Here is a 20399-nt window from a genome sequence, read left to right as displayed (position 1 = left end):
TAATAAAGGCTTTTTAATCTTCATCCTCCTGAGTGCCTCAGACCTTTATCTTAAGATATATGTGGATCCCTTGACTGAAGAGCACCGGAGGTATATCTTTATACCCAAGAAGCACTCTCAGCATTCTCCTGCCTTTTATACATAATAATGTTTGAATCAGTCTCACCGGAGTTTTAAAAGTCTGTGAGCGGATTCCAGAGGGAAGGCCGTGTCTGTAAAATTCTCAATGGCGAGTATTCCACAAAGCGAAGACTCTCCCAATGAGACAGATGTATAATCCACAAACAGATCGGCCGCAATAGTCCACACACTTTCCCGGGTTCGCGCTAACACTTGAGCGACATTGCTCCTGAACAATCAAAAGTCCGCCTCAAATATAGTCAAAACTTCCTAAAAACACCGCCGTAGCAGCGCGTGATGCAAGGTCACGTTATCAATCTCACGATCGTTCAGTACTGGCAAAACACCCATTCATGTCAGGACCATATAACAGAATAAGAGGTAAGACAAGAAAAACGATCAACAATATATACATTATTTCCTTGTTAATCCATTATCACATAAAACCTAACCTCCTATGTGGCAGTGCAACAATGCAGTGCCATTCAGTACATTCAAACACTCTCTGTGAGCAATGTAGTAAAACAGCTCAGTGCTGAGACAGATAGGCCAAATATAACTCCATCAGCAACTCAAATTAAGTATTCGGTGGTTGCATTGAAAAGTGCTTACTTGCATTGATTTTGGTTCTTTGATAACGTCCGCATGAATAACTGGCAGAGACTTGTTGAATTGTGTTTGCCATTGAATGCAATAACAGATAATTTAATTCAGTGTTCCCAATTACAACAATACAATTAGCCTCAAATGTGCCAAAACAAGAGACTCCTAGTCGAGTTGGAATTTTTCACTGCCAATTGCCATGTCAAAGTAACATTTGTTAACTGCTGTGAAAAGGCAATCTTTGTATTGACATCTTTGCATGTCACAAAGTGGCTTTCATCACAAATTGCTGATCATTCACTGTGGTTGCAGGTGATAATAGTCTAGATTGAATCTGTTCAGCTCTCAGATAGAAATGGCAGAGAAACACAGATAGACAAAAAGAGATGAACAGAGAGGAAGATTAATTATTTTGGGACAGTTATGGGACAGTCTTCAGGCTTAAGAGGATGATGGAAATGATAGGAAATGATAAACTGATAGGAAAAACTATTTTAAAAGCAAATAACCATATAATTGTGCATCGTTAAGATGGCAAAATAAATAGGCTTAATAATACACCATTGGATGTATACAGAAATTGACCGTAAGTTTTACAGATTTAAATTACATTTACAGTAAAAACATTTCATTAAGTGATATCATATATACTATACTAATATCTGTTTTGTATCTCTGTAATAAACTGACAACCACAAACAGGTGACAGCACAACAGGTGATGAGAAAGTGACTTGATGAATCAAAGCTCATCACAAGCAGCTTTCCCACAAGCTGAGAAGATAAATACTAATATATAAAAGGTGCACAGTGTCATTCACACGAATACTAAACAACATCATGGTAACACACATGACACTAAAGTAATTAAATAAACATTAGATACATAAAACCCTAATGTGCTTAAATAGTTTGAATAAACTAAGAAACAGTTATTTAAATGAAAATATATCAAATGGGAAGTGTCACACGGAATTTGAGGAATGTCAGTTTACAGTTTTCCACTGTAAATTATATTTAAACAATTCTTTTTCACTGTCAAAAACTGTAAATTTAAGTTATTCAGTGTATAAGCAACCAATTAACAGGTTTTTACTGGCATATTTACCGTCACATTTACCGTTAAAATCACAATCATTTTTACAGTGTGCTAATTAGCACACTGTAAAAAATTATTGTGATTTTAATTTAGTTAATTCAGGAAAGTTAAGTTGAACCAGAAAAGAGTTCCACGTGAAAGAAGGTGGAGCCTCCACGCACACCCATCTATACATCTATTACCACGGACCAATGGTAGTATAAATGTGTTTACCAGCCGAACTTTTCGAAGTTCGCTTTGACAAGCTGTTTCAAACTTCCAAAACAAACTCCAAGCTAGTAGAGCTATAGCCAGTAGTGAAATGAAAGACATTTGAGTTACTCTGACACTATCTAATTCTATTTAGCTTTATTCAATTCAGTTACAGAGTATTTGAGTTGAGTTTACATGCTAATTTTATGTTAGGAAAACATATATGTTATCGTAATATGTTATGTCCATTATGTTCGTGATTTTGCTGCATTCGCTCACAAAAATTAATGTTTTATATATTTACCGTAGGAAACTTACAAAATATCTTCATGGAACATGATCTTTACTTAATATCCTAATGGTTTTTGGCATTAAAGAAAAATCGATAATTTTGACCCATACAATGTATTGTTGGCTATTGCCACAAATATACCTGTGCGACTTGTGACTGGTTTTGTGATCCAGGGTCACATATGTGTTTGCTTTATGAGATATACACAAGCATATAAAACAAAATTTAAAATAGAACAAGAGGAGACAGGTCTAGGTCTAAATGAATGAAGACACGGCAGAATGCAGATTTTTGCCATGCCCTGTGCTGCAAAGTCACTCAGGAGCTCTGACAATCAGCCTGCTGCCATCAGTCAAGGAGAGGATATCAGATGCACCCGAAGATACCAAATGTCCTCTGTCCATCTCACTTACAATGCCTGAAACACATTGTTTGAAAAATCAGTGGCATTTTCAGCCCTTTCAAATGGATGTTTAATCATTTCAAACTCATTGTCTATAGTAAAAAGTAGCAATTAGACATTTACCCTCAAACAATGATGGTGTAAAACCTGGTACATTTCAGGTTTTTGGGTGTATATGTGGACAGAAAAATATATGCAGTCATGTGGTCAATGTGTGTGTGTACATCTGTGTGAATTATTAGTTTCATCCTTGAAAATCACTGCAGCTGAGTCGGCTGCCTTTATGCCCACATCAATGAGGCTATGATTCAACAGTTTTTTTTAAAGGGCTCAGACTATAAATTTACAATGAGAAGTGACGGAATGAATTCTAGACTGAATGAATGGACTCAATGTACAAAATCCAATTAGCTCAAGTGCATCCCACTAATCATCAGCTACAGAAATCAATGCAGTAATTCAAAGGCACTAATGTAAAAAGTGCAGACAAAACACAGAGGAATGCATTTCAGAGGAATGTTCCTCCATTGCAATCTTAAGTTAGCTTCCTTAGGATGGCACTTTCTACAAATACACTTTATGCCAAAATGGTACACTTTACAATAAGGTTCATTAGTTAACTACCTAACATAAACTAATAATGAACTGCACTTATACAGCATTTATTGATCTTAGTTCATATTAATTTCAACATTTACTAATGCATTATTAAAATCAAAGGTTGAATTTGTTAACATTAGTTAATGCATTAACAAACAATGAACAGCCATATTTCAATTAAGTAACATTAACAAAGATTAATAAATACTGTAACAAATGTATTGCTGTTTGTTCATGTTAGTTAATACATTCACTAATAATGAACCTTATTGTAAAGTGTTACCTGATTTTTTTAGGTAATATTTAGCAGTGTATTGCAAAAAAAAAAAAATGTCATTACAGTGTCATACATTACAGTGTCATATCCTCATTTCATCAGAAGCACAACTTCATTTTCTACTATAAAGCGGCTTTCATATGTGTTCATGTTCGGGTCACGTCTGACCTCTGCAGAGTCAGCAGAGAAAAATAAAGTTGAACCAGAACAGAGTTCCATGTGAAAGAAGGCGGAGCTTCCACGCACACCCATCTATTACCACGGACCAATGTTAGTACAAAGGTGTTTTGGAAAGCGGTTTCGAACTCCCAAAACAAACTCCAAACAAAGTTCATTATGGCTTGATTTTGTTCGAAATTACGTCACTCACATCAGTTCGTTCTTCGATTTCACTTGAAGTTTATGGGGCCTTTACGACATTGCGTGAACACAGAAAAGTCTTGAGTTATGCTGCGCTCACGCCATGCTGTAAATAAAGCGGTGTATGCTTTCGAATCGCTCTCGCAGTACTGTGATGTCATACACCGATCGGTCTGCACAGCGCCACTTCAAGTCGATCACATCTAAAATCTGCAGTGGTCAGGTGTTACAGCGGCCAGTTTACATGTCGTAATTACAAGTTCTAAACAAGCACGTAAAAGCTTTTTATAGTTCCGAATCGTTGCGGTAATAACGAAATGGCGTGAACACGTGCACCTTTAAAGACTGGTACTTAATTCAGGAACAACTTATTGCAATCAGGTGTCAGCTGATCCAATGATAGGTGCAATTCATGTAATATGAATAAAAGTGTGATTAATAATATTACATAGCTGTTGTTGAAAGCAACCGTGAACATTGAGATTTAACAAGAAATCCATTAGAAAAAACTAATCCAGAAGTTAGAGAAAAGAAAAGAGTACTCAGTTGGTCAAGAGTGGACCAGGTCCAATTAACATCCAAGAAAGACAGAACAAAGGTATTCTGACTGCAGCCTATCTTAACTCCAAAGGGAAGATAAGTACAAGGAAACCAAATACAAGATTCGATTTGGATTATATGGTTGCAATAAGATTTTCAATTTAGATCCTTCAATTACGGCTGAAGCTGCTTGGATGTGTACCGGTAAAGATGTGCATGGGTTTACCAATTATTAGACATTCTACACTACATTTTTTAAGCCTTTTTTAAATTTATTTAAAAAAATAAGATTTACATATTTCATGGAGATAAAATTCCATCAAATTGAATTGAATAATCATTACATATTTTAATTTAATAATTGATTAAGGATTGTTTAATTATTCAATTAAAATATGTAAGGATTATTCACTTTTTTTGAATAAAGGATTTATTAAATGTTACTATTAATTGAAATTCGTAATTCTTAAAAAAAAAAAGGCTTAATTTAGTGTACAATTACCTCTTACTGAAAACCCATCACATCCTCATTGGATAGATTTATACAGTCATAAAATGTACAAACATTTAATTGGGACCTTGTTGGTACAATGAAGCAGGTGAGAACTATACTGAATCTAAATGTATTCTAACATCCATACTGTATATTTTGCACAATACAGACAGTTAACTAAACTAATCAACCTTTTAATTAGGCATGCAAATGTTTGCCATTTTATTTTTTGTAAACTGTTGTAAACTATGTATTGGTTTATACTGGTTTCTATTATTCTATTATTATTATTATTTTCCCTGTGACTGCTTTTATTGTGTGCATCAATGCTTTGGCAATATTGTACTTACAAAAGTAAGGACAATAAAGTACTTTGAATTTGAATTGAAAATTGAGATAAAGATGTCTTCACTCTTTAAATCACTTCTCAGATATTTTCTTTAATACATTAACATGATGTTCATTCATAGTAAGTGAATAAGAGGTTTCCAGAAGCTAAACTCATAAATATTTAATCACAAACAAAATCAAAGCAATTTAGCTTAAACTCATTTATAAATATTACCCATGCAATATTATCTTGTGAACAGATTTAATTGTGATATTGATACATTTTGTAGTCTACATGATGAAACATTTGATCATTTATTTTGGAGTTGTCTTCATTCAGTTTGTTTTTGGTCAGATTTCTGTTCCTTTAAGGCTCATATCATGCCCAGCTTTCCACTGTGCTTTAAAAATTTGTTTATTTTTATTTTTATGACAAATCTTATAAATATTACTTAATTAATCTGCTTCTGTTAGCTAAATTTAGTATTCATAAATGTAAATTTGGAGGAATCAAGCCTTTGTATTGGGTTTGAAAAATAAGAAAGCTGCAAAGTGTTTCAATCTGTAAACATTTTCACATTTTTGTTTAACTTTTACGTTTGTCACTGTTTCTTTATGTGTCTTTTTTTTGTTTGTTTACTCATTGTACCCCCCTGACTGTAGTTGTAATTCTTTACAATCAATAACATAAAAAAGGTTTCCAAAAGCTGCTTAATTTGTTTAACTAACCTTACACCACCTTACTAACATATTAAGAAACTGTCAGTTTGACAGACAAACTCTGAGACGCCTGGTCGTCATTTTGGCTCAAACCGTCGTGCTGGGTTATGCAGGAATTCCGGAATACAAAAGTCCTGCCGGAGCCATTATGGCGTGAGGCAATCCAGTTTCATAACCTTGAGTGGGAGGAGTTTGGGTTTTCTGGAAGCTGGGAGCAGCAGAGCTGCTGGAGTTATGAGTGGGAACTAGAGCAACGGCAGCCAGCGTGAGCGAGCAAGGGAAAAGCCTCGCGCGTTTCACAGAAGCCCTGCGCGTGGGTAGAATGAGTAGAATCAGCTGAACTGCGTACTTTAATAACAACCAACATTTGTATCCCAGAAACAGTGCGCGCTTCTTCTTTTTTTTTGGATCGACAGAGTCGAATTAGTTAGTTTAGCGTTTAGACGACTTAACTCACTTGGTTCTGTGACTTCAACAGCGATTATTGTGGAGTTGTTTTTAACGCTTGAATTACCTCAGCCTCGAGTGGCGGGATTAAGGGGGCCGGGAGAGAGGGAGGAGAAGGTGGGGCAGAGTGAGTCAATCGGACCGAGCGCTCACTACTGTCCGCCCGCCCGCCCGCTTCAACCGAACAACCAACGGATATTTTTTTCTCTCCAAAACCGACAGGAATCAATCATTTTTTTGTTCATCCGAATTTGGAGAGCGATAACGTCGGCTGTCAGCATTCCCTTTCGCCGCTCATTCCAGGTACTCTGAAGTGTCTACGCTGTAATCCTCTGATATTTACCGTTTGGACGGATTTTTTGGAGGGGAGTGTAAATTCCCCGGTCTTGTTGGACCATGGCCGACGACGACGTGCTCTTTGAAGATGTTTACGAGCTGTGCGAGGTCATTGGCAAGTAAGTGTCACGGTTTGATTACTTTGATAATGACACATATGTCCATCTGTAACTCGAGCTGCGTCTTTTGCATTTAGTGTCGAGTGTCATAGATGTCACTGCATTTTAGACTTGTGCTGCAGTGCTGCTGTTGAACACATGACAATTACATTCAGTCGTAACTCTTCAAAACTGCATGTCTGAAGCAAGAGGAATGGGAGTGGCGTGTGTGAGAGATGAGAGAAGTCTGTACTTTGAGCATTCATGCAGGTAGATGCTATTCACAACTAGAGCGCACGACAAGCGTTTGTACATCGTCCCATTAATTGTCATAATCAAACAGTGATGATTTCTGCGAGGGACCATGATATATAAACCAACTCATTCATTTTGTCTGGGAGGTCAATGTGTCACCTGGGTTTTAGGTGTTATCTAGAAAATATTATTAAGTGTGTGCTTGCAGTCATGTTAGTTTGTGGTTATGTTATTGGTCACTGTTAATGGTCACTGCATGTCTTTTACATTGAGTGGTCAGTGTTCGATGTCATTTGGCTTCTGGCTATTATAATTATTTCAGTTGTTTGATTTCAATGTAAGGTCATAAAGGCCCAAAATGGACATGAATGTTTCCCTGAATGACCTGAGATTTTCTCCTACATAGATGGACGATACTGCTTTTTTGTATGACCGATATGATTTCAATTATTTTTGTTTAAGATTAATATTATGCTGAATCTTTTATTTCTTCTATTTGAGAAAATTACTAAATTATCATTATACTTCAAAAATAATAGGCCTATTCATTATGAGTATTATTATTATAATTAAAAATGTGATATATTTAATATAACATATTAAGCCTAATTATTGTGATTTAGTTTTTACCATCTAAAAGGTCACAATTAGGCTACTTGGTGCAATTTATTGGTAGACAAGTTGATACAAATATCAGTAAAACCAGTTATCTTTATAGGTAACAATATTTTTAGTGGCACTTCATTGAACCACATTTAAGGTAGCCTACATGCCAGTCATAACAAGAGTAGTACAGTTGTAGACAGGCTTGAAGTAATAATAATTTAACCTTTTTGGGAATAAAGCTATAGCGATCTAACACCATAGAGATTAAAGTTGTTTCTGATTTAATGCTTTGTTAAGCCACATTACGAGTTTGGTGACTTTTTGCTGTGATGAAGGGCACAGCCTCACATGTATCAGCAGGCTTGGAGCCTTTCATATTAAACTGAAACACATTTTACCTTACCATTTTCAGATTGCAGTTTGTCGTGTTCATGAGAAGAAGAATTGTATTGTTGACTACTTTTTTGAAAAGTGTTGTTGTGTTCTGACCCTATAGGTTTTTCCATTGGCTTTTGGATTATCGCTAAAAACAAGCTCTGTGATCAACAAAAGTTTATGATACTTGCACATTTTTTCCCCCATCAAGATAATTTTCACAGATGAAGACAACTTTTATGAATTTTGAAGCCTAAAGGTAGGCTATAAACGAACTACACCACGGTCCCACGAATTCAACGTCACCATAACTAAACATCAGACAACTCTGTTTTTATCTAAAAAAACCCATTTTCTCAGATAGTTTGAGTTAAAATAGTTTATAAGTCACAATTATTAGCATAACGAAGCTGTAAAAGCAGACTGAGTGTCCCTGTTCAGTGTGATGACGTTTAAAGGGTTAGTTCACCCAAACATGAAAATTCTGTCAGTAATTACTCACCCTCATGTTGTTCCAACCGCGTAAGACCTTCGTTCATCTTCGGAACACAAATTAAGATATTTTTGATGAAATCTGAGAGCTGATCACTTCTCCGTAGGCTGCTAGGTGGCCCAAACTTGCTGGCCCAGAAAAGTTATTAAAGAGATCGTTAATATAGTCCAAGTGACTACAGTGGCTCAATCTTAAGTATATCAAGCGACGAGAATACTTTTTGTGCGCAAAAACAAACAAAAATAACGACTTTATTCCACTATTCATTTCCTTCTCTCTGGGCCACTAGTTGGTTCGCGTAGTGTTTTTGCGCTGCGCGTCACACACATGACCAGCGTCGGCCAATAGTGAGCCTACGTGGTGACGTGTAACACAGACGCGCTGCGCAAAAACACTTACGAGGCCCAGAGAGAAGGAAATGAATAGTGGAATAAAGTCGTTATTTTTGTTTGTTTTTGCGCACAAAAAGTATTATCGTCGCTTGATATACTTAAGATTGAGCCACTGTAGTCACTTGGACTATATTAACGATCTCTTTAATAACTTTTCTGGGCCAGCAAGTTTGGGCCACCTAGCAGCCTACGGAGAAGTGATCAGCTCTCAGATTTCATAAAAAATATCTTAATTTGTGTTCCGAAGATGAACGAAGGTCTTACGCGGTTGGAACAACATGAGGGTGAGTAATTACTGACAGAATTTTAATTTTTGGGTGAACTAACCCTTTAGTGTCCTCGACAGCCTCTGTAGTCCCATTCAGTCACTTGTTAGCAACTGCGTTTTCAAGATATATAACAGCTTAATTCATCAGTATTACCCCACTTGTGATTTTTTTTTTTTTATGTCGTAGAATAAAACGTAAAAGTATCTTCAGCTTGTGTTAACCACAGACCTTATTTAACCCATTTAGCCAAAAACCCATTAAAAAAACCCACTGACTTTGGGACGATGGAACTGGAAGTGCTTAAATGCTAACTTGTTTCTGTATTTTGGCCTAATAATTTGAATCACACCTGCACCAGTCTATGTGTATGAGAATGGAAGTGAATGAGTAATGGATGAAGTTCATTACTCTTGTCTTGTGTGTTTCTTTGCTTCCTAAATCCCGACAGATACCACATAGTTATACAGGATGGAACATTTACTTATTGTTTTGACTGTTATGAGATCTCATGTTTTTATTATATAACCAGGTTTTTCTCCAGCTGTCACTGTTGTGCAAGTGTTTGCCTGAGTTTCAATGTAAAGACAATAGTGGCTGTAAATTTCTAATACCATGTAATTAGAGCTCCCTACATGCACTCTGACTGGTGCTCTGAGTTTGTAATTAGAAGCAGTTCGGTACATGTAGCTGTCTCATAATAACAAAACAACATATAGTTAGCATGTGCGCAGTGGTGGATTTTTACCTAACAAACTGTTTAGGGGCACATTATATAAATGGAGTAGAAATATTCAGCCAAGCAAAATAAGCCAATGCAAAAGATGGAAACTCTGTTGATGGTCTGTTTCCATTACATATGTGTAGGAAGATATTTACCTCTCCCTTGTTTTTTATAAAAAATAGATTTTATAATATTTTTTTGTTTACAGGGCCTTTATTTTGTTCCATCATAGACAAATTAAATTTATTTCAGAATTACACACACACACACACACACACGAGGAAATCCGTTTTTTCTGCCTGTGTGGCTTGTCGCTGTTCTGTGCCCACCCTGAGTTCTCACGCTTGTGTTTGGAGGTAAAGAGGAAAGAGGATGCTGTCCATTAAGCAGATACACTCCCACTGACACTGCTTCTCTCCCTAGGCCAAGTTCTGTGAGCTCAATAAGAGATGTGGGTGTGTGTGCTGTGTGTATGTCTGTTATTATAAACGGCACAGAATGCTAATATAGCACAGGACAAAGGGTCAGAATAGCTGACCAAGCCACCCTGCAGTGCCATATTTCACTGTTACATTGTGTCTGGCCTCTCGGTCTGTTTGTAAAACACTTAAAGCTGCTGTCCTCCAAGTTGCCATTAATAATGTGGTATTTAAAAAAAGCAAAACAGACATATTTATGTTTGTTTTTTGCACTCTCATGTTCAGCACAGATGTTTTGTGGAATAAAAAATGGTAATCTAGGCTATTCATTGTTTGAGTCTCACACAGCCATGGCAGATGGCTTTGCAAACTATTAGGCACGGGCACTAGTAGTATGCCAAAGCCCAGAGCCGGATTCTGGCTGAACTGTGAATGATGGAGCTGAAATCGTGGCTGAAATTTAGCTCCTATATGTTGTTATTAGTCATATACAATATGCTACTTCCAAGGGCTTTAAGTCCAGAGTGATTGTGTTGTTTAGGCACTAATGCTATAGTCTCAGCCAGAGTGATCTAGCAGTCTGATTTAGCTTTGCTGATGCATGAAACCATCAGCCAGCAGCCCGAACAAGAGTTTCAGTCCTCAATTTGCTACACAGCAGATTTAGCTCCGTTAGACCTGGCAGTGAAGTCTAGCAAAACACAATCAAAGTGTTTAAAATCTTAAATCCAAACACCTATAGAGACCGGGAACGTTTTCATACACCCAGGTAATGTAATCTAACACATTTGTGCTCCAGAAACCTGCTCATACAGCCCTCTTTTGTCCACAGAGAGTCGTTGATAACTCATGGCCTCCTGCAGGTTAGTCACCAGTGTGCACAAATCAAACCTTCCTCCAGCCTTTTAAAACCCCCATGATTCTGGGTCCTGTTTTGAAAGCATCATGAACTAGCAGGGACTGACCTTCATTTATCCCCACCTGCAGAAGAAAAATGTTGTTAATAAAGGCAAGCACCCCCTACACTTCACCTTAACCCCTCAAAACATGTGTTAACATGTTCATTAACAGCATGCTTATGTTGTTAATAGTGTTTTTTGATGAGTGTATGAGGGGGTGGTAATGAGGTTGTGTGTGTCACTGTCTTTGATTCGAGGCTGACTGACACACTGACCCAGATGAGAGAGCAAGATCGGCTTGCTTGAGCATTTAGCTTTGAGCAAAAGGTGGGGAGTGTGATTAAGTTTGACAGTGTTGTGACTTTCCTTCGCTTTGTGCTGTTATGAGTTGAGTTTTGGCAATCTGTGCCGAGGTGGAAACGGACAGCAGGTTGTTATTATGAAGGCAGTGTCACTCCAAATATTACTTTCCTTTAATTTCATTGGGATCCTGAACTGGAACATGAACTGAGAAAGTTTCCTCTGTATTTCATCATATTCCTTCTTCCAGCACTTTTTCATGTATTTGATTTAATTTCTATTGATTTCTGTGATCACTCACGCTCGGTTGCCACTTTCTGCCATCATCTGTGTGTTTGGCTTTTTATGTTGGTGTTTTTTTGGAGGTCACAGTACGTGAATTTGACTTTTGGCACCTATATCAGCTAAATAGAACGGAAGAGCGGAAGCACAAAAGGAGGAGCGACGACAGTGAAGATCGAGAGAGCCCAGGCCTGGATTTTATGTTTTGTTTCGGTTTTATTATGTGGCAGCAGTCGTCCGTGAGGTACTTACTTTCGTTTTGTATTTATGTAGTTTATTTATTTTGTTAAAAGTTGTGAAACCTTCGCCGGTTCCCGCCTCCTCCTTCCATCAACGAACTGAAACTGTTACAGAGACATAGGATATATAAAGTAACAAAGCACAAAGCTTATTGCATGGCAGGCAGTGAGGCGCTACAAATAATGTTCAGTTTTGTTCACACATCAACTAAAAACAGCATAGACTAAGTATATCATAGATAGATTTTTGGGTTTCAAGAATCAAATCGAAGTTGTTTGTAATACATTCTCCTGTGTCTCTAAACTGTTCTGATACCAGCAGGGTTGAGCCCTTATCTAGAACGTCATGTTCTAAGCCTTAATGTTCTCTGCCTCACTGAGAAGACAACTGGCCCTCTTTTCTGTTTAAGAGATGCTGTATAGAGCCAAATGACACTGACAGTCCTTTTCAGGTCACTAACTCTGCTACCTTATTAAAGCCAGAAGCAGATGCTGTTTGATTGCCTTCTCACTGTTCCTGGACTTTAAAAACGCCCCCTGTGTAAAAAAAGTGCCTTTTGAGTTGATAGATGGGCAGCAGACATGCTAATATTTCTCACTTCCTGTGAAGGGTAATGCTTTGGCAATTGGCAGAGACACAATGTGCTTCGCCTCCTTAACTTCCTCTGCTCAACTGATGCTGCCCAGTGAGGTGTTAAGACCATGAGGTAGGCAGACAGTCTTCTCTCTTCCTTCTCTTCTGCAGACTGCAGGTGCTGCTTTTTACTCATTCTCACAAAATACAGCATTGACCCATGTGAAAAACACATTCATCAGCCTGGTCACAGTGAAGGTTTATGTGGATGATCAAAGCATGAAAAATCTTCTTAGAAAATTTCTTAGAGTTCCTAGGGCTCGAATTTCGGCACTGGATTGCTGGTATTGCGTGTGATTTTAATAATTACCTGAGGTGTCGCACTTATAATGCGGGAAATTCCAGCAAATATTTATTCATTTTAGCATGTAGGCTGTATGAGTAAATGAATCCACACATATTATAAAATCAAATGAGTAATTTTAAAGCTGCCGTCTGCAACATTTTTTTGATCATATTCAGTGTAATCGACACTATAATCCGACAGAACAACATAAATAAGGTGGTTTTAGAAAAAAACCCGAGCTTCTAACTCCACCTGGAGCGTGTTATTTGTTTTGCAAAAAACCAGCGCTCCCGCTTCATCAGGTCCAATCAGCGCAGGGGGGTGTGAGATCTGACTGTCAATCACAGGTCGTGCACACGCCACAGATCCCCCCTCACTCGCGCACGTTAATATCACATGCACACGCCACGCCTGAAGTTCGTCTGGAGATTGCATGAAGCGTGATGGCGGAGAGAAAATCTACTAACAAGCTTCCAATTCCTCGGTTATTGCTATCTATGGATAGATTAGCCAGGGCAGCCTACCTCCGAGTCCATGGTGTTGATAGATGCTGAAGAGACGGACGCGTTCACAGAAAATCAGGTACACACGCACAGTGACGCACTGACGAGCACGACCTCGATGGGAGGGTGCTCGCTGGTAGTGGGGAGGGGCATGAGAGTTGTAAACATTCAAAATTTTGGCTAATCGACCCAATCTGCCAGACTTGCCGACGGCAGCTTTAAAACTTTCTGCGAGAAAGCGTGAGTGATTCAGCGGTGCTGCTGCGTCTGTGTAAACACAGTTGGTTATGTCTTAAATTTACACAGACAGTTACTTGAGAATGAAAACGCATTCGTAGTGGATCCGTGCACTAGCTCTTCAAAGTGACAGCAGCTATTATGTCTCTGTCATTAATGTTGATAAAACAACAAAAGATCTTTTAGATTAATAGCATATGTATTTAATTTACAGAACTAAAAAACCATCCAGTGTTATTTTACATTTAATTAAGCTACTTTATTCAGTTTTTGTAGTATTTCTGTACCTGAATACTAGTGTTAGACCTAAAAAAAATTCTCTTAATTTCATTTGTATCTTTATTCTATTGTATTTATTTGTGCTTTTTTTAGTTTTTTTTCAAAAATGTAAATCAAGCTTCCTTGTGTTGTGTAAACACTTGAGCAACAAAATTACCCCTTTGTAAAAACACAAATACAACGAGTGAGCAAACATTTAGGATAAATGTAAATGAGAAATGTAACTTTAAAAAGAATTTCCCAAAAAATGCCCCCCATAAGAATCACCTAAGGGGGGAATCCCCCCCCCCTCCACACACATTTTCCAAAACTGAAATTCAGGCCCTGAGTTCCCAAGTTGTAGCCTAGCAGTTTGAACACATTTGGCAGATTTGGCTGAATATTGCCAATAATCAAAATAAGCAGATTAAAATATTGCATGGCATGACATGACAGACCATTTCGCAGATCACTTGTTTTTAAACTGCAATGCTTAAAAATGCATGCAAACGATAAGCTTTTGTGACCATGCAGCATAGCAATGTCATGTGAGCTTAACTGCGACAGAGACGATAGTCCAAAATCTCTACCAGTTGACAATAGTGTCTACCTGTATTGTCGCCTACCCCTACCTTGTGTGTATTTGACCGTTTAAGTGCAATCGGATGTGAGAGAGAACTCAGTTCAGTACTCAGGTGCTGTGTGATAGGCTATAAGTGTACACGCTCTTCGGGTCTATGCTTTAAAAAAGGCTTATGTCAGAACAGCGTGCAAATAAAAAGTTAACTGGCAAAACGCATGCAAATGATAAACTTTAGTGATGGTAAAGAACTGCAATGTCACGTGTGTGTAACCCTACCGCTGCATTGCTAAATGTGATGTGAATATACGTGGCATTGTACAGTATTTTTGGATGGGGGCGCCTTGCCAGAACTGCAACTGCACTGTAGTAATATACTACAATCTCACTTCAAAGCAGATCATGGGGACATTTTAATCATTCATGATGTAAAATCATATCATCGGCATCGCACACCCCTAGATTGAAGTATACTGTGTGTGTAGTTAAAATATTTTACAGCGATTAAGGTTAATTATGAGCATAAACACATTAATATGAATTATAATAATCAGTTTACAGAACTCTTAACTTAATTGCATTGTTTGTGATCGTGAACATGTACATGTAGCCACTGATGTTAAAAATGTCTTCAGATATAGTTTGCACAGTAACCAATTATTTATGCATCTCTTGTAATTGTGTGCCTGCGCTCATAACATTTTATTGTAATTATTTTTTGCTCTTGCTTTGTTTGAATTGGCCTTAGAAAGACCTTATGATCTGTGTTGTGAACTTGGCCTTCACATCCCTTTATTTGATTGTAATAATCTCCAGCTGGTAAGACAAAGCCACTGTCTCTTTCTGGGTCTGTTTTGGTTTTAGGCTCATTCTTTCACCCTGTCAATCACTGCTGTGTCTACTGCCCCTGAAACTGCTCTCTGATAGATCCCACCCCTTAAGTCAGCTTGGATGCCCACTCACGACATTTTCCTTATTGACTCTCCACAGATGGGCCAAACTGACCCACTGGTTTTGCTGAGGCAGACACTACCATTTTCAGCTTTTATAAACGTCTTTTCCTTTTTTCCCTTTCCCTCTTTCATGGTGGGCCTTTTGAACAGAAGTCATTTCCTGCTGCATTGCCAAGATACACAGCAGCCTTGGTCTGCAGCTCAAAAACGGCAGGCTTAAATTTAACTATATTTCCTAGGTAACCACTCAGCACTATTTTTAGTGCAGCGGTGAGTCAGAGGCGAAGTGTATACAGTAGTCCCCGACCTGAAGTGGTGCCTGCTTTGATCAGGTATCGCACAATGACAAACCAATGTGAAACGTGTCACTGCAGGGCATCTTTAATGGGCACTGTTCTTTAAGAGGGTAACACTTGATGTTCGCACATTATACGGAAAGTGAAAGTGCTGTGGTCTTTGCCCTGTATATGTGTGAATCATATTATAACAGTTACAACTTACAACTGCTTTGTGGACTGTGATAAGAGAAAGCACAATACACAATTACGTGCCCTTTGGCCAGCCACAGGCCAGAGGAAGTTACCAATATCACAATGTAGCGTTTAATATTAAACCAATATGATGTGAAATTGACTCTCATTTATACTATTGTCCAAAAGTTCGGGTCGGTATAATTTATATAAATGTTTTTTAAATGAGCTTATTCTAACCAAGATTGCATTTATTTGATTATAAATACAGTAAAGACTTGGCAGAATGGTTTATTGTGATTATTTGTATTCTTTAATCTAGTGTTTTATTGAACATAAGTTTATTTTTCCATACTGTTGTTTGCTTTTTTTAATAAAAGTGTCCACTTGATGCTGTTCCAAGAATAATAAATTGTTCTAAAGCATTTTGTTCAAATTGTTCTTTCATCTGTGTTCTATTAGCTTTTACATACTTAAATCTGCACAGTTTTGCATATTTATCCTAGGGTAGGGCTGCACGATTAATCGCAATGAAATCGCACACGATTTGGCAAAGGCTGCGATTATTTTATGCGCAGCTTGTCAGTGCAGCACGGCTGATCGGCAGTAAATGCTGCTTCATCTGAACACCAGAGGGCGCTCTCGTGCAGACATGCCAAATATGCCCCGCCGCAGAAGTACGATAACGCGCATCATTCCAGGAAATCCCTATTGCTGTAGCTGAATAAACAGGAGATTGAAATGCTTTGATTGATTAAACATGACCAATAAACACACAACTGCCTTATTCTGTGTAAGAAGCCACATCATCTCACTGAAGGATGCTCAACTGTCATTATGAAGTGAGTTTGGAGAAAAAGCATGTTATTAAATGTTGTCTTTTGTTGGACAAGAGGTTCATAAATGCTTCTCATGTTTGGAAAACTGTCTGACGCATGTTGCTTTTTCAAGTGGAGCAGCGTTTACAGAACCGTACATCAGTGACAAGCTGCACAAAAAAATAATCGCAGCCGTTGCAATTTCATAAGCCAAATCGGTTTAAATGGGATTTCATTTAAATTGCGATTAATCGTGCAGACAACCCTAGGGCGTTATTTACCTTTATAAAGGCCCTTTTTTAACATTATTACATGTATGCGTTGTCTTTCATGTCAGATTCTTGAGATTATGGCTTAGGCCTACTCATAATTATGGCATTCATATAGATTGAATAAAAGCTTTCAGGCACTGGCATAAGCTCAGATTGCCATTGTCTTTTGTACGTTAGTGACTATCAATCCCATATGGAGGAGATCCCATCATTTCCCATTACTCTTTTGTCTCTCCCATCTGCACTTGTGTCTGTCTCTCCTTTATCTCTCTTCTTGTCCTCCTTTTCCTCCCTTCAGGCAACTTGTCTCACAGTCTCCTTTCTCTTACACTATATTCCATTTTCGTCATGCCTGCCCCTCCCAAGTGTTTCTTGATCACATGATGTGCGTTTGGTCTGTACCCCAGCCCCATCCATCTCTATCAATTTTGCGTGGTGTAAGCACACTTTGCTAGCACTTAAACTGATCGTAGTTATTTCATAGGCTGTTAAACACCAGATGATACAGAAGATGCACATTCGTATTCGTCTGCCCCATAAAAACAGGTTGTGCAGTTTGCAACCACTAGGCCTGTCACGATAACAAATTTTGCTGGACGATAAATTGTCCAAGAAATTATTGCGATAAGCGATAATATTGTCATTCTGAGACCATTTTCATCTAATATAATGATAATGGCATAATAATGCAGGTACACCTTTTCAAAGATCTATAAACTTTATTTCTAAAGAATATTAAACATTGAAAACGGAAAACATTTTAAATATCCACAACAACCAAAAACAATAAAAACAATGGACTCTCAGTGTCTGTTAACAAAAAAATGTACTTGAATAAATACCAAAAACAATAAATAAAATGGATGTAAACAAAATTGCACTTCAAAAAATATTAAACATTAGGCTCAGACATAAATAGTGATACATTCCATAACAGGCAAAAGTGCCAGTTAGGACCTTTGTAAACGAAAAAAAAAAAAAAGCCTCAACAGGCCATATCACACCATTTTGCACTGTCCTGCTGTTACTTTGTCGACTAAACGCCCGAGTGATTGTGTACTGTCAGGAAGACGGAGACGCACTTTATTGCGTGTATATGCTACGCACTGAAAATACTTGGTTAGGATTAGGGGTGAGGAGTGCGTGCGTATTACACGCCATAAAGTGCGTATCATATGCACGCAAAAACTATTTTGGGCGTATAAATGGCACGAGAAATAACATTTGTGGTATAGATACGCATTTTCATGAGATCGGGCTCGCTGTCGCGTTTGGCTTTTAAACCAATTCAATATTTTTCTTTTTTTTCCCTCCAACTCACAACTAGCGTCTTCTCTCTCTCACGGCAGTCGCCGCAAGCAGTCCCGCTTTCCCATACAAAGACCATGTGACTGACAAGCACCACGGCGCCGCCTTAGATACAGAAGGTTGGTCTGGGAACGCCCCCGGGAACGCCCCGTCACGTGATGTGAATTTAGCCCGTTGGGGAAAACATTGCCTTGGCGCTCATTGAAATACACGGGGCAATCATGCCGAAGAGTTGCTGTGTCGTTTTCTGTACCGCCATTAAACAAACAAATTATGAATTGATGTTCTACATCCTTCCTAATAAACACACAGAACCGGAAATGAGGACAAATTTTTAATATTACTGTGTGAGTAGATCCCTGTGTGATATAGTAGTGGGTGTTAAACTCGTATTAGGCAGTGGTGGGCTAGTTTTGTCTACATCCCTTACGAAAAAGAACTATAGTAATCCTATAAGATTTCTATGGTAGTGTATACTTATGTGATGTTCTGTAATACCTCTATAGTACTTCTATAGTATGTCCCAAAATACTATAGTATTCCTATAGGATTACTATAATATTTTGTCCCAAAATACTACAAGATTCCTATAGTTATTTTTCATAAGGGATGTCTCATTCACATTAGCGTTATCAGCTGAAGGCTCATGACGCGAGCCGTGAACTATGGAGTAGACTGCAGTCTGTAAGTTACTAGAGGACTTTATAACTTCTTAAGTGATCACCGTTTTACAAAAGGATTAATAGTTTGGAGTGAAGCATATGTACAATTGGTAAGTGACAAGGTTTTATGGAGTTATAGTATGCAACATAAGTTGATTGAGTTATAGGCTAATGTTACCGCTACAGCTACCGCGATGTCTTACCTGGAGATTCAACCAGATCACAAAATATGTCTGGAAACGACACCTCCGGCCATTTGGTTGGGTCATTGACCCAGTTTTTAATTAAATAAGGGCTATCATAACCTATTGCAGTTTATTTTACAATGTACCGTTGCCGGTCGGCAGGCGTCAATGACTCGCAATATCACATTTTTGTCATTCAAATACACACGATGCTCGCAGTGTTTTCCCCCACGCCGACTCCACCCTCGCCACGCCCCCAACTATGACTAGATGCCGACTGTATGTATGCAACTGACAAGAGGGTTCACTCCTCCTATAGTTATCGCGGCCGGAAAAATTATCGAGCTAATTTTTTTTATCGTGCGATTAATTGATTTATTGACTATCGCGACAGGCCTAGCAACCACACTGTATCTGTTAATGCACAGTGTTCTGTGTTTACAGCAAGTTTCTTTGGTTTGATTGGGTGCCTAAAAGTATTTCAGGGAGGTTCATAAAAAAAAAACAGGGGGGTGGTGGCGCAGTGGATAAGACACATGCCTTTGGTGTGAGAGACCCGGGTTCGAATCCACTGTGAGACACCAATGTGTCCCTGAGCAAGACACTTAACCCCTAGTTGCTCCAGAGGCGTGCGACCTCTGACATATATAGCAATTGTAAGTCGCTTTGGATAAAAAGCGTCAGCTAAATGAATAAATGTAAATGTAAATGTAAATTTCAAATATTAGGGATTGAAATTCCTGAAATTGCTTCCAAACAGATGACTCAACTTTAAAGTTTGTAGTTCTATATTGCAGTGAATTAGTTTTTCCCCCTCCTGTGTCATATCTTCAAGGAGAAGCTTGCTCAGACTTCATGATAATTGTGAAGTACTGATGCCATGTGATGATAAACCGCTCCATCTGACAATGAAGAATGGGACTTCAGTTTGGTAAAGAGCTGAATGATATATTCAGTCGGTAGGGAATGCTCCTCTGAACTCTGAGAGTGAGATAAAGGACGTTTGAACTGACATTAAGTTATGCGGATTTTGTCTTTCTGTGATTATTTTAGTATAGCCTACTTGTTACTTGC

At 38.2% G+C, this 20399-nt stretch overlaps 1 protein-coding gene and 1 long non-coding RNA gene across 16 annotated transcripts in view; one reads left to right on the top strand and one right to left on the bottom strand.

The window, feature by feature from the left end:
• The window catches only part of LOC309502238, a 209991-nt gene that overhangs the window by 43970 nt on the left and 145622 nt on the right, over window positions 1–20399 (bottom strand). The window lies entirely within an intron of this gene.
• caska (calcium/calmodulin-dependent serine protein kinase a) overlaps window positions 6154–20399 on the top strand; it is a 163537-nt gene continuing 149291 nt past the window's right edge. For 5 of the 15 annotated variants that reach the window (XM_082174506.1, XM_082174503.1, XM_082174509.1 and 2 more), the window contains exon 1: window positions 6156–6930. In XM_082174506.1, the coding sequence (XP_082030632.1) occupies window positions 6872–6930 (59 nt within the window). In that variant the 5' untranslated portion in view covers window positions 6156–6871. Of the gene's footprint in view, window positions 6931–20399 lie in introns of all 15 variants that reach the window. The other 10 variants (XM_082174510.1, XM_082174502.1, XM_082174499.1 and 7 more) reach the window with 6 other exon arrangements.

This window comes from Leuciscus leuciscus (assembly GCF_965113295.1).
Source record: "Leuciscus leuciscus genome assembly, chromosome: 7".
NCBI lineage: Eukaryota > Metazoa > Chordata > Actinopteri > Cypriniformes > Leuciscidae > Leuciscus > Leuciscus leuciscus.
Note: the sequence above shows the minus strand (reverse complement) of the source record. Positions and strands in the feature narration are given on the sequence as shown.